At 42.2% G+C, this 18043-nt stretch overlaps 1 protein-coding gene across 1 annotated transcript; it reads right to left on the reverse strand.

Annotated features, from left to right (window-relative positions):
* Positions 1–611: 611 nt before the first annotated feature.
* LOC137430015 (uncharacterized) lies at positions 612–17679 on the reverse strand. The gene is made up of 4 exons (XM_078780056.1): positions 17265–17679; positions 13527–13656; positions 6949–7141; positions 612–1385 (listed from the first exon to the last, which is right to left on the reverse strand). Exons 1-4 carry the CDS (start codon positions 17530–17532, stop codon positions 1209–1211), a joined length of 768 nt encoding a protein of 255 aa, XP_078636182.1. The 5' UTR covers positions 17533–17679; the 3' UTR covers positions 612–1208.
* Between the last annotated feature and the right edge of the window lie 364 nt (positions 17680–18043).

Genomic DNA, 18043 nt, shown 5'->3' on the forward strand with positions numbered 1-18043 from the left:
ATTTCATATTACGTTTATTCCTATTATGATTTCCCCAAAAACACCATAGCGATTTCATGTTACGTTTATTCCCATTACGATTTCCACAAAAAACACCATAGCGATTTCATATTACGTTTAATCCGATGACGATTTCCCCAAAAACACCATAGCGATTTCATATTACGTTTATTCCTATTACGATTTCCACAAAAACACCATAGCGATTTCATATTACGTTTAATCCGATGACGATTTCCCCAAAAACACCATAGCGATTTCATATTACGTTTATTCCTATTACGATTTCCACAAAAACACCACAGCGATTTCATGTTACGTTTATTCCTATTACGATTTCCACAAAAACACCATAGCGATTTCATATTACGTTTAATCCGATGACGATTTCTCCAAAAACACCATAGCGATTTCATATTACGTTTATTCCTATTACGATTTCCACAAAAACACCACAGCGATTTCATATTACGTTTATTCCTATTACGATTTCCACAAAAAACACCATAGCGATTTCATATTACGTTTAATCCGATGACGATTTCCCCAAAAACACCATAGCGATTTCATATTACGTTTATTCCTATTACGATTTCCACAAAAACACCACAGCGATTTCATATTACGTTTATTCCTATTATGATTTCCACAAAAAACACCATAGCGATTTCATTAATTGAGATGACAGTAGTTGGCAAATTGTTCATATTTTCAATGCAAAGCAAAAATAACTCACATGTTCACCAGGAGAGCATAATAACAGGTATGAGCATACACATTACATAAGCCTAGAAAAACGGTCGTAAATTAAAACAATTCTAGACCCGTGGTGCTACCATGCAGAGTCACAGAGTCTTTTTCGAAACCTTTTGTGTTTTAGACCAACTTCTCTCTGTCCATCATGTACACTATCGATATAACCACAGTCAGTTTATTAATCCTCTTCAAGCATTTACTTTCTCTTCCCTTACTGTAACTCCTACACTGTTAGAAAATCGTACTGATGTAGCTTTGTGATCACCATGAAAAATAGTAAAGCAACTGGAAACAAATGCAAACAAGAAAGAGCAGAGATTGCTGACCCTCACCAGGACATGTTTGTGTGGTGTTTATTAGCCATTGTGTTTGTGTGATTTATTGACGACATAGATTTATGTTTATTCAAACATGGCTGACGAACCATGTGATTGATGACGTCGTCAATTTAATTATACTGTGGCTGAAGTGAAGAAACCCACTTCTCCACGCATGGCACCTAGATAGACATCCAGGGCTTTGCCAGGGTCTACCTCATACTTTTCAGCATTCTCGTTGACAAAATCTTCCAGAGTGTGGCTTTCTTGGAGGTTTTCTTCAATCCAAAAGCTGTACACGTTATTTTCGCTCTATAAAACAGGACAATCATTGAAAGAGTTTATTTTGGAGAAATCACCCGAGTAGTAAAATGTCATAATTCGAAAATACCTCCCTAAATACCGAACGCAAATACCTAAAAAAATACCTAATTGCTGTTGATGTCATGGAAATCAACAGCAAGTTTGGATGCTTCATCGATTATTGCTACTAAAATGGATTATGTTGCAGTATTGGTCGATGGTAACTTTTTACACCATCAGCTTCTCTTATATGTGACACTTTCTTATATCTGGGGAATTAAAATGTTGTTGTGTTTTGTGTGCCAATGGCTTTCAATAAAGCATATACATAAAGCAATAAAGCAATAAAGCATGTACATATATACATATATACATATATACATATTGTTATGTTTGTGGGGGGTAGACTATGATTACCTGAAGTCCAGGTAGAAGTGTATAGATTACCATGCGCTGTATGTGGGGCTATGTTAATTAGTTAGGGATTAAGGGTGATTAATCCCCTGTATGTAATCGCCTCTGTTCTTTTCCCCTTGTTCCTTATGACGACGCACCACACATATAGCCGGACAATCAGCATGCAAATATACACCAAATAAAAGTAACCGGAACAGGCCATTATTCCACTACCTTTGACACCACCGACCTGGTGATCACAAAGGCCGACAAGTGGCGATGAGGGCATGCCCCGAAGAACGATTGGTTAGGGTACGATAGAGGGATGTGGTGGCGGCCGCAGGTTGGAGCAGGCACGGGTGGCGTCGGATGACGTAATAGCCTTGAAGACAAAAGACTGGGCCCTGACATTTTCTTTCTTCTCGTTCTGGCTCTCATAGCGAACGGACACTTACTATTCTCTCTTTGGGTACTGCTTTGATCGCGAACGGTCGTGTCCCGACATTCTCTCTCTCTCTCTGGGCTGGCCTCCATAGGGAACGATTGATTTATTGGCTCTCTTGCGTTGGGATATCGGTGCTGTGCAGTCACATTTTAAAGTGCTCTTGCGCTAGGGTAGGGGTTCCCAACCTTTTCTGTGTTATGGCCCCCTTGGCTCCTCGAGCACATCCCCAGCACCCCCCCTCCCTTTCGTGAGAGTTGAGCGGCAGAGCGCATGTAAGCAGGCTAGGAGGGTCTGGGGGCATGCCCCTCAGAAAAAATTTGATTTCTAGATGCTCTGTGGTGCATTCTGAGAGGTGTTTTTCCTTTAATTGGCTATTTTGTTTGCATGAGAATTGGTAAATTATTACATAGAAAATGAGGAATTCCAAGTGGCCAACATGAACATTTAGTTCCATAGTTTTTTTCTGTTCCTTATTGGCTCCGAACTATGGACTATGGACACTATGGACAGCATAAAATAGAACTGTCACACAAGAAAACAGTTTGAAAAGGTTCCAAGTCAAGAATGTGAAAACTAAAAACCCTCTGCTGTGTCTGTAATTAACGCAATGTGTTATAATCTCACAAAAATAAACTCAATTCGACAACAACTCAGGTAATCAAAACGAGGGACATGGTGCATGCGCAATAAAAGTGAATTAAAAACTCACTGGGATGGCTGAAATTGCATTTTCGCTACCAATTGGGGTATCCGTGGTTGAGTCACAGTCAGGGCACAGCAGAGGTCATCTTCCACGTGGAGCCGATTATGCTGTTTCGATTTGATATTCAACAGCGTGGAAAACCCTGCTTCGCAGAGATAGGTAGACGAGAATGGCAGAAGCACCCGGATAGCTTTCTGGCTGATATTAGTGTAGCGACCCATTCCCACCCAAAACTCCGTCAAGCTTTTCTCTTCGAATGTGTCTTTGGCAGATTAATTGTTTTGGAGATCCAGGAATTCATCTTGCATTGCCTCCGGCATGCTCTCCACGCAAAGGTTGACGGAAAAAGGATTCCTCCCAATTTTTGCCTCATTGTCATCTAAATCAGGAAATGTTTGACTTCCGCACGAAGTTCAAAGACGCGGTTCAGAACATTCCCTTTTGAAAGCCAGTGTACAGCAGTATAGTACAGCAACGTTTCATGTTCTGCGGTCATGTCTTTGCACAGCTCCTTGAACATTCGGGTGTTGAGGGCCCCTGCCTTGATGTAGTTAACAATCTTGATTACGACTTCAAAAACTTTCTTCAATGAGAGAGGGAGAGTCTTACAAGCCAGGGCGTAGCGATGAATCATACAGTGGGTTCCTTTCGCTTGTGGTGCCAGCATCTTAACTTTTGCTTGGAATCCGGATTTGGAACCAAGCATGGCAGGAGCACCGTCAGTACAGACACCGCATACATTCTCCCACTGAATTCCTCCCGCATCGAAGAACAACTTCATTTTTTCCATGACATCGTTAGCTTTTGTCGTTGTTTCCAGGGCACTGCAGAACAAGAATTCTTCCTTGATATCATCTCCCTTGACATAGCGAATGAATGCCAGTAGCTGGGAGCAGGAACTAACATCGGTCGATTCATCAAGTTGAAAAGAAAACAAGCCGAAAGGCGCCGCCTTAATCTCATTGATGATCTGTTGTTTCACATCTTCCGACATGTCACGGATACGATGCTGCACTGTGTTATTCGTTGAAGACACCTGTTCAACTTTGCGAGCCTCTGCCTTGCCGAGAACCCATTCGACAATGAGGAGGGTACAAGGCTTGATGAGTGTCTCCGTCTCCCCAATCGAGTGGGGTTTTTTATTCTTTGCAATTTCAAAATAAATTCATAAGAAGCCTGGACAGTTGCTACATTTTGTTGTTGAAAAGCTCCTCCCTCATCCTCCCTCATCCGAAGACGTCCAGTGGGACCCGTGAAGGTAAGCCTCGCCACACTCCACTACGCTTCTCGAGGGTATAAAGAAGGCCGGCCATTGGATTGAACACATTGGAGTTGAAGCTTGTTCGGCTATCCGTCCCCAGGGGTGTTCACTCCAGGAACGCGACAATATATATTGTTGCGGTTTTGAGAAAAACACTAAAAAGTAATGGCAACCACCATACATGTCCATTAGAATAGTTATTTCATAGCCGACCATTATCTTAGTCCCTTTCTCTTATTTTGGGTTCTGTCATGCGTTGGGGAAAGGAAAGATAGGTCCTTCACCTATAAGGGATAAGCTACCAGGCATTGCACCAGGCTCAGAGGGACACCATGTTGTCCAGGTTCAGAAACCCACCAATCAGGGTGAAAGGGGCGGTGTTACGGGCTCCACCAATCGGGAGCCAGGAGACCTCCAATATTTCCCTCCATCCCCCTTGGAGGTTGAACAAAGGACTTTTTAACACGTTTTTGACTCTCTTGGTCCGGGCTCTTGGTTCTTGATCATTGTGGACCTAACACGTGCTTACATTAGCTCTGTCTCTCTCTCGGCTGACTCAGCACATGGACATTCTCTCTCTGCCCGGTCTCTCTTGCCTCATGTGGACTTTGGAGCTCTTGGCCAGTCTCCCTCTCGCAGGCCTCTACTCCTGCATTGCTACACTCTGGGCCTGTCTCTTTGTCCGCTCCAGGCCTGTCTGACTCTGCTGGATTGTTGGCATAGCACGTGTGCTCCTCTCTTGGCCAAGACCACTCTGCCGTGCTGCCGATCGACATCCCTCTGCCGGTCCGTGTTGGGATCGTCATTACCTGCTTGTGCTTCTCAGTGGCGATAACGGGACGTTTGGCACCGCGAGGAGAGGAATTTGGGAGCATGTAGGCTTTGTGCGAGCAGGTTTCCTTCGTTGTCCGTTCCCCTCCCCTCCCCCGTGAAAGTGTGATGGGTGCCCATGTGATGTATATCTGTAATAATCATAATAAGGCGTAGAATAAGCTAAGTTTCTGCTTCTCGCCCCTTTTTATTTGGTATTGAAGTAATCACATTGTAAATATCTGCAATAAATCAAATTGTTAAACGTTTCCTTTCTCTCTTTCCGTAAATGTATTTTCCTTCATTGATCCGCCATTCTTCGTATCCAGTTTAACATCAATCGTGACGTCTTTAGCATTCCTCTGGCGGTGACCAACAGTTTTCATTCGGCCGTGTAAATTTCCATCAAGGAACAAAAGGAAACCGCCGGGGGGTACCTGCGATACATTTTCCGATTGGCGTTCGTGGTTGCTGATTTGCACCCTGCCGAAGTACGAAGTTATTCGTGCGCAGCAGCCTTAGGTCCGGTAAGTTCGAAAGGGAGCGGAGGCTAACGCCCTCAGAGTAGATCCGAACCCCGGGCTGTAACAATATATAGATATTTTTCTCCCCCAAGACATTCAAACGAAAGTTCATGCAGTGATGTATTTCTTAAAGATGGAGCATAATCTGACAATGGTGATATTCTTCAAGAGCTTATTAATAATTGAAATACAGTTTATAATGGACCATATCTCGAAAGTGGACCAAATTAAGTCCAGCTTTAAACTCACGACTAAATATGGAATGCTGTTTATGTACTAAATCATCTGCATTAAAGTGATACATTTAAACACTGTGAATGTTCACATTGAAGAAATTCAAGCGGAAACTCGTCGTTTTGATGAAACATTTGTTGACAATTATGCCATTAAAATTTTCACTGAATAATAGTCTCCATTTTGACATATACCGTATTCGGTAGTTAGTCAGGGATTTAACCTAGATTCAAGTTATTGTCGGCACTTTTGAGAATACGGTCCATTTTATATATGCCTACGTGGGTTAACCCGAACTTTGGTGAATCTAACCAAGTTATCAAGCAAAACAGTTTCAACTGTACTAAATATTATTAAACAACACCTAAATAGGTCCTTCCCATTTGCTTGGTTGATTTTATATCACATAACCTTCAATATTTGTTCCATTCAATGTAAAATTGATCCATTGCACGCTGAAGTCATTTACCGTGAAATATTTTGTTCCATTGCATGTTCGATACCATTTCGGCAGTCGCGATCGGTAACTCGCAAACAAGCAGATGGCTTTCCAATATGGCTGGTATCGGTAGCACAACTCCCAACTTCGTGCTTGTAAGAATTTATAATTCGAGCAATGGAGAGAATATTTTGAGGCGTTATATAAAACAGATATTGAATGTTATTTATTCGTGCAAGGGGAAAGAAGCACAGACGTGCTCTGCTGCCGCCTCGTTGAATGGAGCATTCAATTCATATTTCATCTCATGCAATATTCTTTGCATTGCACTTATTAACATTCAGTGTTAGTATGTTATATTTCTGGGTGTCTAAAAGTATTCAGAAACACAATTCAAGGCATTCAAAGTTTGTATGAACATTTGATGTATATATTGTTCACGGAGGCATTGGTAAAATTAAACTAGATGATTTAACCACTTCCATGCCGCAGGCCGCGTATGTCACCCAAAAATAAAATGGTTTCTATTTGTTCTGACTAAGAAAAATAGAATGTATTTCTTACTCGCACACACTCAGCATATATAGATTGTAAGGTTAGATCTGTATAATAAATAATGTGTACTATGAAAGAAGATAAACACATAGGAAACTGCTCTTTTGAGACCAATAAATTGCATGCTTGCAAAGTACAGTTGAGACAGAGAGGAAGAGGGAGAGAAAGAGAAATGTGCAAAGAAAAAAAGGTCAAGACTTCTTACGATTCCAGTCTGGATCTGCTTAGCTAGCCATTGCCATAGTCTGGTACATGGTGTCATGGCTATCAAGAAATAGATAGGGTGCATTTTTTTGGCAACATTCTTTTCAAAGTCGGAGTACTCTTGGGCAGCTTTTCCCATCGCAATACCAGTGGGATCAGCTATATACCATTGTTTGAACATCATCTCAGTGTATCTGCAAAGAGAGAAAGAGGAGAGTGGGTTGTGGGGCGGGGAAGGGGGGGGGGGGAGTGTAAAACATTAGGATCATTAGTTGTCCTCTTTCCCATTGCTTAACACAGAATATGAAAAATATTTTTTTCCTGCAGTCGACATAATATTGTCGCCTCCCCGGGGTTAAGACCCCATGGTGACGGATGACCGAAATGAGCTTTAACTCCGAGGCATATTTCGAACTTGGCGGGATTATCGTTTCGCGAGTGTGGGAAGGTTTGAAGCCACATGATTGGATGGCCGGTCTGCTCCACCAGCGAAAACGGCACGAAGTGCAGCCGTTCTCTAGCATGATCACGACAAAGAGAAAGAGCAAGTGAAGCGACCATCCCTCACATGAAGCCAGAACCAGGACAAGAGCAAAAGGCAAACAGAGCGATTCCCTTCGAAAGCCAGCACAAAAAAGAGAGTGTGACCGCCTCCAACGAATGCCAGCACAATAGAGAGAAAATGTGGTCTCCTGTTACTTTTTTTCAGAGCGTCCCAATGATGTCGTCCTTTTGACCAATCGCCCAGCGCCATCCAATCGTCCCAACCAATCGTCCTTCGCAGCTCAGGGACGAAGCTTGGGGCGTGGCCTGTCAATTCTGGTCCTCCGAGGTGGAGCCTAGCCGTCCTTCGGGCTGGGTTCCCTTGCCAATCGGCAAATGCTATTTCTGTCGGCCTTGGCGGCGTGGTTGGCTAATGGAGCCCATCGCCTGGCCAGCTGAGCTTTATAAGAACATTAGGGAAAAATAACTGGGAGGCAATACATACTGGGGATTATTAACCATAAGCCCTATATTTAATGAGCACAAAACCACCCTCCTTATGGGAACAAGCAAACACTTTTAACCTGAACATTTACCCTGCTTATGTGCACCGAGATGGGCTTCTCCTTCTTCGCATCACACGGCCCATGCTAAAACCTACACATTCCGACTTCCCTAAGGTATTTCATGCCTAACCCCACAAACATAACAATATGTTTGTTTTTCCTTTGTCACGGCGAAAACTCGACCTTCATTTCTTTGAGCAGACAATATAGGGATCAGTTGGAAAAAATACTATGTCCCAGATAGGATGTAAAATGGAGGTCCCAGGGATGGGACAGCCACATCCAATCATATCAGAGAACGCATTTCAATTCTTACAAAGAGTAGGGGGAAAACCCGGTGTAATGTGTAAAGACATAAAAGTGTAATTCTAAAAGGAAAACCTGGCCTGCAATACTCATACCAGTCCCAGGACCCCTTCTATGACGCCGTTTAGCTGCTCTGTTGCTGAAGGACAACGATACAAGCTCTTCAACCCATCATTGCCCAAGTTATTTTCAGGGCTGATTAATCACTATTTCACACTTAGAAAATTGGCAACATGAGACCGATTTACTATTTTTGGAGTGGTGCAAGGCAATTTCTGTTGCAGAGGGACATTTCTTGACTCATTTTCAATAATATCAAATGGTTTTTAACCTAAGGTTTTTACACTTTACCATGACCTCTGTGTTATGGTCTGCATTGCCAATTTGAGGATGTTTTGCATACTAATTATTACCTATGTATCGTACAATGTTTGGCCGGTCTCTTAAATTGAAAATGCTTGAAAATTGGAGAGATTTGTGCTCTTCCAGCTGACATACTGTTGGATATTTATGTTGCCTCAAAACAAAAATTATTCTGCACTTTGCGTGAACCACAAATATGTGGTCCTTGGTCACTGATGGGTTGAAACCCCCAAAACATGGTGCGATATAAACGATAGTCGATTGATTGAAGATTGCTTGCATCTATCTATAATTCCAGTAATCTCTGTGTGTGTGTATGTGTGTATGTGTGTGTGTCTGTGACCGCTGTTTCTCGACAACCACGGGTCCGATATACTTGAAACTTGCCAGGTATATTGCTGGGGACCTGAGGATGTGCCTTTTCAAGGTTTCATATTAATCGGAGAAGTAGTTACCGAGCTATGTCCAAAAAACGATTCAACCAATCAGAGAGCAGCGAGCTATCACGTGTGCCGAACGTGGCGAACAGACTCTGCCTCGGACGGCACATTTGAGAGCGTATTCATTTATTTCACGTTGGCAAACTATGTTGGCGCTATGTTGGCGTTAAACTATGTCTAATTAAAACTAATTTGCGATTCATCGTAACTGCGATATGCGACCTTCCGGACAGTCAAATGAGGACGTCACTTCCGGACTTACGGATAGTCATAGTGATGACGTACTGATGCTGAACGTGGCGAGCAGACGCTGTAAGGTACGATCGATTGTAGTACACGTTTATAATAACTCTGCCGATACAGGCCCGATTAACTGCAGCGCCATCCGAGCTGCGGCGTCGGGACGATACATTCATTGTACGGTCACATCACGCACTTACGGGCACGCCCATGGGCCCATGGGCACGCCCATGCATGCATGGGCGAAGCCATTTTTTTTTTTTTTTTGGCAAGGAACGGGCACCCACGTACGGGCACGTCCTAGTACTGAATAATAGCAATAAACATACTTTGTAAATCAGGTACATGGCATTCCCATATTGTTTTCTCCTTCATATTTCCATATCATTAAGTAAAATCATGTCTGCACCGTGACCTAATACAGTGTAAACGTATCATTGCCCCCATTGGACTTAGTCCGAAACGGGGGCTTACGGATTGGGTATCGTCTGTCTGTCCATCCGTCCATGAGTGCGTGCGTCCGCAACCATATCTCAGAAGTATGGACCGATTTTGTTCATACTTGCTCAAAAGACAAAACATGGTGGGATACAAATGCACATCGTTTTGCTTCACGATGAGATCAGGTTGGCCAACTTGCGGCCATTTTAGTTGTAAAAACACCCAATGTTGAACACATTCTCACTCAACCATTTCTCGGACATGCATTGACCGATCTTGTTCAAACTTGGCACAAAGACAACACATGAGAGTATACATAAGCAGAAGATTTTGTTTTGTAATCCGACCAAAGATGGCTGACTGACGGCCTTTAACTCCGTAGGGCAAAATTACTAAAACCACTGGGGCAATGCCATTTTATGTCTTTTTACCCTCGCCAGAGGAGAGGGCATTGCATTTGAGTCCGTTTGTTAGGGTAGGGTGGGGCAAGAGGCCCAGTATGGGTCAAATGCCTACCCACAATATATACTAAACCACGTGATGCAACGAGCCCCATGCTACCCTACCCTCGCCAGAGGAGAGGGCATTGCATTTGAGTCCGTTTGTTTGTTTGTCTGTCTGTTTGTCCGCACAGAATATATATGATTTTCTCTGCAACCGTTGGTCTGATTGACAGGAAATTTTTTACTAGAAGTGCAACTCCACCTGTAGAATTTTTTAATGATAATTATGACGTCATATGTCACGTGGTTCGGCCGCCATTTTGGAAAAATCTAAAACTTTGCACCTCTATATCTCGGAAAGCGTTGAATAGAAAAAATTGAGACATGGCTCATTGTAAAGAACTCTCCATGGGGAATAAAATATGTTAATGATGATGTTATAGGTGCCTCCATTATGACGTCATACTTCGACAAGTACAAAACTTCATCCAATAAAGATGAAATTTCTTGAGCGCCATGTCGGCATAAACTGGTGCAGAAAAAAATAATGATGATGACGTCATTGGTCACGTGGTTCGGCTGCCATCTTGGAAAAACCGAAAAACTTTGCACCTCTATATTTCGGAAAGCGTTGAATAGAAAAAATTGAGACGTGGCTCATTGTAAAGAACTCTCCATGGGGAATAAAATATGTTAATGATGATGTCATAGGTCCCTCCATTATAACGTCATACTTCGACAAGTACAACACTTCATCGATCAAGTTGAAATTTCTTGAGCATAATCTAGGAATAAATTGGTTTAGAAAAAATAATAATGATGACGTCATCGGTCACGTGGTTCGGCCGTCATATTTGTTTTAACGCAAGCCTTAAAAACCACTGAACATCCATACTGGCGAGGGTTTGCAATCTCTGATTGCTCTTTTTCTTGTTGTCTTTGTAATCAAAGCCTTGGTTACCGTGACAACATATCACATGTTTTTGGGGTAACATGTTCTTAAAGCATGTTCTTATAGTTCCCTGAACTTTGTTCGTCAATATTTATATGTTTGTATTTACGCCATATATACGAATCGTATATTATGGGGCCGGTAAAATAGATAATAATTTTTTATCCCTATGGCTTAGTGTTCAAACCCCTCCCTACTCTCAGAAATAGAGATGCCGTTTATGGAACCCCCTCCTCCTGACCTCTGTGAAAGCAAAATTAATTGCATACTTAAGCTTCATAAATACATATATTGGTCAGCGTTGAGTGTAGTACATTTTATTTGTCTGAGAGCTTTGTACAAGTTTGAAATTTGTCCAAATGACAATTCTCGCAGGGCAGGCCCATGTGCAAATGGTAGCTAGGTGCAACCAAGCGGCACGTACCCTCTCCCTCTCAAAATCAAACCAACACGTTTGAATTAAAAGGAATAAGTTTCTTCCAATTAAATATTGCATAACAAATAAATATACTCTTTATAGAATATACAGTCACATGAAAAAGTAAGTACACCCCATGTAAAGTTTTGACTTTTTCAACATATTTCAACATACAGCTATTTGATCTTCATTTCAACAATATTGAGAGATAAAGGTGATATAATATAACAAATATCATGAAACATTTACATTTTGTAGTCCATTGTATAATTTAAATAAACATAAATGCAAATTTCCTATGTGGAAAAAGTAAGTACACCCCTACATTTATCACTCCTTCAAATACCTAAAATTAGAATCAGGTACACCAGCTCAGGTGCAAATGATTAGAACATCGTTAGAGAGGATTTTGGAGGAACCTGTTTTATTTAAACCTCAGACATTTAGTTTGGTTGGCTCTTTGTTGTTGACGTGTGCGGCGTCACCATGCCGAGATCAAAAAGAGCTCTCTGGGGCCTTCAGAAAGAAGGTTATAGATGCCTACGAGTCTGGGAAGGGATTAAAAAAGATCTCCAAACAATTTGAAATCATTAATTCGTCTGTCCGGAAGATCATCTACAAGTGGAGAAGATTCCAAACAACTGCCAACTTGTTCAGGCCAGGCCGCCCCAGCAAGTTCAGCCCAAGAGCAGACCGCAAGATGCCGAAAGAATTCTCCAAGAACCCCAGAATGTCATCACAGGACCTATAGGTAGCTCTTGCCACTGTTGATGTCAAAGTGCACGAGTCTACTATTAGAAAGAGGCTGCACAAATTTGATCTACATGGGAGGTGTGCCAGGAGGAAACCTTTGCTGTCCAGAAAGAACATCAGGGCAAGACTAAAGTTTTCCAGTGAACACCGAGGCAGAAGACCAGCACTTCAGGAACAATGTGCTCTGGACAGATGAGTCAAAGTTAGAGCTATTTGGCCACAGTACCAGAAGACATGTTTGGCGAAAACCAAAGACAGCATTTGACCACAAAAACTTGATACCAACTGTAAAGCATGGTGGTGGAAATATTATGGTTTGGGGCAGCTTTGCTGCATCAGGGCCTGGGCATCTCACCATCATAGAATCCACTCTGAATTCTTCATTGTACCAGAGGTTGCTTGAGGATAATGTGAGGCCATCTGTCGGAGAAGTTGAAGCTCAACTGACGGTGGACCTTGCAACATGACAATGACCCTAAACATACCAGTAAATCCACCAAGGAATGGCTGAAAAGAAAGAAATCGAGGTTCTGGAATGGCCAAGTCAAAGCCCGGATGTAAATCCCATCGAGATGTAGAGGGGGGATTTGAAACGAGCTGTGCATGCAAGAAACCCCTCAAACATCGCACAGCTGAAAGAATTCTGCATGGAGGCAGATTGTATTTATATCCGGGCATGAGATTGTATTTTCTATAACCCAAAACCTCTCCTAAGATGAAAGGAATGGAAAAACCAGTTTGCCTCCATCACACTTGAATCTCTTGCAACTTTTCTTATCTCATTCCCCCCTTTCTCTCTGTCTTCCCCTCAGCCCAGCCCCATTCTCTTGTCCTTCACATGTATAAGAAAGGCTGTACTGCACAAATGTTTCAGGACTTTGCTTAGAAATTATTGTGTGTGTGTGTGTGTGTGTGTGTGTGTGTGTGTGTGTGTGTGTGTTCTTTTCTGGAGTTGCATTATTACAAAGTGGTTTTTTGAAGTCCTTTGATGTATATATTTTTGTAACCTAAGCAAAGTCCTCCATGTTTCATTAAAAATCAGCAATTATCTTAAACAGTTTGTGGACATTAATCATTGAGTCTTCTGTCTATCAATCAAGGCTAAATTAATTAGTTCCACAACACCTCCCTTCCCCCAATGCTATAGATCAGGACACAGTAGGTAGAAACTTACTCGGCATAACTCTCCATACGTGCATGAATGAAGGCACTCATGATTGGATCACAGGATGCATTTTCTTCAGCAATTTTGTGGTAGTCTGTTGCATTGTGGCAGTATACTGCATCCTGCACAGTATATCCACCTGCGAAAAAGGGCAATATAAGCATCATTAATAACAATAATATCAAACATTTCTAGAGCTCCCTCTAATCGATAGTTGCCCATTCCGAGACGCTTGGACCATTGTCCAGCAGGAAATGCAGCAGCTATACTGTGCCATAGGATGGGTCCCAGGGACTGGAATGATCGAGTATTGCAGGTTTACCACGACACCGGGGTTTCACCCTACTCGCCGCAGGAGGTGCAATGCACTCTGTAATGCGCTCGTGTGTGACTGTCCTATACACGACACCTCCATTTTCTTTTGTGTCATATTCAATTGGGACAGTGTTTTTTCCAAATGATCCAATTTAGCCTGCATCTGGAAAAGGGTGGAAACACACTCACACACAATGCTGTAATGCTTTCATGCTTCAGCGTTCAACAGGTGATCTTGACTCTCTTCTGTGGGACACTGACCTACGACCTGGTGGTCAGACACTCTCCCGAATATACCTGGCCTTGGCCGAATGGTTAGGGTGGTGGACTTGGGCTACGAAGGTCCTGAGTTTGAATCCCGTTGAATCAACGCCAGGTGGGGTTGACTCAGCCTGTCATCCTTCCGAGGTCGGTAAAATGAGTACCAGTAACTGGTTATAGAGAGGCACTGCATCAGCGGCAGAGGCGCCCACAGAAAAATGATGCAACCAGCAGCTGGGTGGCTGCACAGGAACCACCCACCACTCTACCAAATGAGCCACATCCCCCCCTTGATTGTCAAACCAGGCTCAGTAGCTAGGCCACTGTGAGAAACTATACTAACTGCCCGTCATACTAAAATACGCAATTTGTTGTCTGTCTGTCTGATGATCTTTGACCACGATACATTCAGTCGTTACCCATCCAATCTCAACCAAACTTGACAGGGAGACAAAGGGTCACATGATGGAGGTTGTAGTAATTTAACTCCCCCAACCCCCCTCCCTCCCACCCCAATTGTGTTTTCTCTGTGAAGAGAGTTGCGTGTTGAGGTGTATATCCATGTTAAGATAGTTTTATCGTGGCGTTTTTCCAAGGACGCTTCGAATAACAAACGTAAAAACAACACTAAATATATAATAACATAACATTAACGTTATTACAAAACAATATTAACAGCAGCCCAAGGGATTTTTCCTCCTTGAACAAATGCCGTGTTAACGTTTTTAAACAGCTTATCATGCCGTTGTGGTGGGAGCACCCCCGAGCAAAAGTAAAAATATTATAAACCACAAACACGAATAATTACCTTTTGAAACAGTCCCTACTGCTGTTTAACATGAAACTTAAAGGGAGAAAACCCGGGGTGCATTCAGTTACCAAGCAGCTATCTAACGCTTGCCAAGCCAATCGTTCCTTGTTGTCGGTTTTGATGACATTTTCTGGGAAAATTATTTTGAAGTGGCAATGAAGAAGATGAATATGTGTTTTTGTCATTTTCATGTATTTGATATAATCACAGAAATAGTCTCCAATTCTAAGTCTGATGTTAAATTTAAAATTTGAATTGACGATATATCAGGAAGTCGGAAGACTTCCTTTATCGGAATGACACACAATTCCTCAAAAAATAAAATCTACCAGGATACGAACTTGTAAACCTATAAAACTATCAACCAATTAGTCGTCTGTGGTGGATTTCACATGAAATAACACTCATTAACCCTTTGTGTGCTGTATCTTTTTCTCAAAATTTTCATGAAAAATTACATATTTTTTGTCGTTTTAAAAAACATCAAGAATTTTCATCGTGTGACAAATCTATGACAGGAGCACGCAAAGGGTTAAACGTTTGGACAGCATCGCTGAACTACAAAATTGACTGAACAAAAATATCCCGTTTGTAATTCTTATTTTCAGACAGTAACTCAAAGTTGGGTTAATCTCAGTACTTTGTTCAAACCGAATCTAATGTATTTTACTGTGGGAAGGTCCATGACACATGAAATATTTCATAACTTAAAAGGATTCCACGAAAAGTAGGTGTAACTGCATATTTCCACATTGAGCATTGAAGTGCCAAGAGAGGTGGGCGGGACAACGACTGTCAATCAGCCTGATGGGGGCGGGGCCACAATACACATTTGACCGTATGTACTAATTGGAATGTTAGATCGTCTATAAAGTATGTATAGTTCTGTATCATTGCTATGTGAGTACGTGTATAAAGTTTGGACTCCAACATCTATAAACTAGAATGGCACTTAAAAACTAGAGAGCATACCTTGGCCAGGGTGAGCAGTTTACGTTTAGTATACCTCTGATCGGTCAAATATGGATCCGGACGTGACCCAGAATGTAATTGGCTTGTTCTTGTTGCCTAACCAACTCATCCACCAAGTTTTGCCATAAGTCGTCCACAACTTTTTGAAATATCATCCTATATATCACTTTTGGCCCTCTCACTCGTCTCAATGGTGAGGAATCACCTAAAAAATGTAAACCTCTTGTATCCGGATTAAAATCTTCACGAAAATTGAATCAATTCTGGCTCAGTTAGCACTTTCTCCAATGTAACAACTAAATATTTTTTCTTCCCTAACAATTTCACTATTGGCGAGCAAAGAGGCTCCTTCGGAATAAAACGTGAAGGAACACAGTGACACTGCACTGCAGTGGGAACGTCTACCTGTATCACACTTTCAGTAATCACGAATCACCTGATGCATTTTTAGCGCATACGTGCATTGTGCACTTCGTGCTTCAACCAATGGATTCCAGCACGACATGCACGAGCATATACGGCTCTCTGTTATGAAATACTGCCACCAGCGAGGTGTCGATTTGAGATAACTTATTTTGGGGAAAGTTAATATTTATTTATACATCATTAGATGATGGATTTGGAGGACATCCCGCATCCGGATTTAGAGAATCCGGGCCTGTGTGGACATGCCCCGGACAAACTTTGGTACATCAGCGTGATGAATGTTATGGTCAGGTTTCATAGAAATAGTGTGTGTAGTTTCGGAGAAGAGAGCAAATACCTATTTTATGGGACTCAGACTTCGTAGACCGTAGACCGTAGACCGCAGACCGTAGACTTCAGACCCGTAGACTTCCTTAGACCTCAATTTTTTTTTAATGCCGTGAACAGACTTTGGTACATCACGGGTGATGAAGCTTATTGATCAAATGTCATCGAAATTTTGGGGGGTCAAACTTGGAACCACGTTGACCCCTCCTCCCCCCACTCCCTCGGATAACCACGTAGGACTTCGATTTTCTTAATGCCGTGAACAAACTTAAGTTACAACATACCAAACATAATTAGTGCCAAGTTTGGTCACAATCATATCAGTAGTTTCGGAGAGGTTGCAGGTGTTCACAGACTGACGGACGGCACGACATAGCATTTCAGGTACCCGGAACTACGTCCCAGGTGAGCTAAAAACGAGACAATAAACGTTAAAGTATTATAAAGTTCTGGTAAAGTCTCAACAAATGCGTTTTTGTTTCGTGAAAACATCTCGGTTATAATCACCAATGCCAAAAATAATCCAGATATAGTCAGATATCTTTAAAAATATCGTTAAAACACAACAAAATGTGAAAAAGTCAAGGGGTGTGAATACTTTCTGAAAACACTGAAACTGGAGGATGACAACTTACCGTAGGCAGTGGGGTCCAATTGTCCAGACTGGATTCCCTGGATAAAGCCAGTGTTGAGGGCTTCATCAGCTTGATCCGTGCTCATGCTCCATAACCAGTCTGTTAGGGTACAGGGCACATCTTTACCTTTTTTAGTAACGACCTTGGTGAGCTTCACCGGCTTTGGGATCTCTAGTTGCTGGCGTATTTCGCTGGGGAGATGCTGGAGCAACTTCACGGAGCTGCGTGGATTGCCTGCAATCTTGGTTTCCTTCCCGAAAAGAGACATTCTGGAAGTGGGCTAAATAAGGTAAAACGTGCTGAATTTGAGAATACGGTGAACACGGCGAAACGGTATTATAGTACCTTCGCTACCTGACTCCTGCGGTGGACTGCGTTCAGCGCACCACGGCTCTCCTTAAAGGTGTGCGTGGGTGGTTCATACGGGGACCACACCCTGCTTCGCTGAAAAAATATAATTGAAATTAGTGGCAACTTCAAATACAAAATGTACCAGTATAAAAAGAGCATCGAACATGTAACTACATCGGCACTCGGTAGAGCACATACCTCCGCCAGGCTCACCAATTTATGTTTTGTATCCTACTGATAGTTCAGATCTGCATTCGGACCTGAACCAAAATCTGATCGGCTTGTTCTTGTCACCTAACCATCTCGTCCACCAAGTTTATTCATAACTCGTCCATAACTTTTTAAAATAACATGTATATCGCTTTTAGCCCGATCAGGATCACGCAATGGTGAAGAATCACTTAATAATTTAATAATTCTCGTATCCA

The sequence above is a fragment of the Myxine glutinosa genome, chromosome 6 (assembly GCF_964187855.1).
Source record: "Myxine glutinosa chromosome 6, kmMyxGlut1.1, whole genome shotgun sequence".
NCBI classification, from domain to species: Eukaryota; Metazoa; Chordata; class Myxini; order Myxiniformes; family Myxinidae; genus Myxine; species Myxine glutinosa.

Bases quoted from the DNA above. Each gene is read 5' to 3' on its own strand.
- LOC137430015 (XM_078780056.1), bottom strand. From the start codon at position 17,532: ATGTCTCTTTTCGGGAAGGAAACCAAGATTGCAGGCAATCCACGCAGC. The intron at 7,142-13,526 runs GTAAGTTTCTAC...CTCTCTTTGCAG, and splicing joins CGTATGGAGAGTTATGCCGA to ATACACTGAGATGATGTTCA. The intron at 1,386-6,948 runs GTAAGAAGTCTT...CCTGTTTTATAG, and splicing joins AGCAGATCCAGACTGGAATC to AGCGAAAATAACGTGTACAG.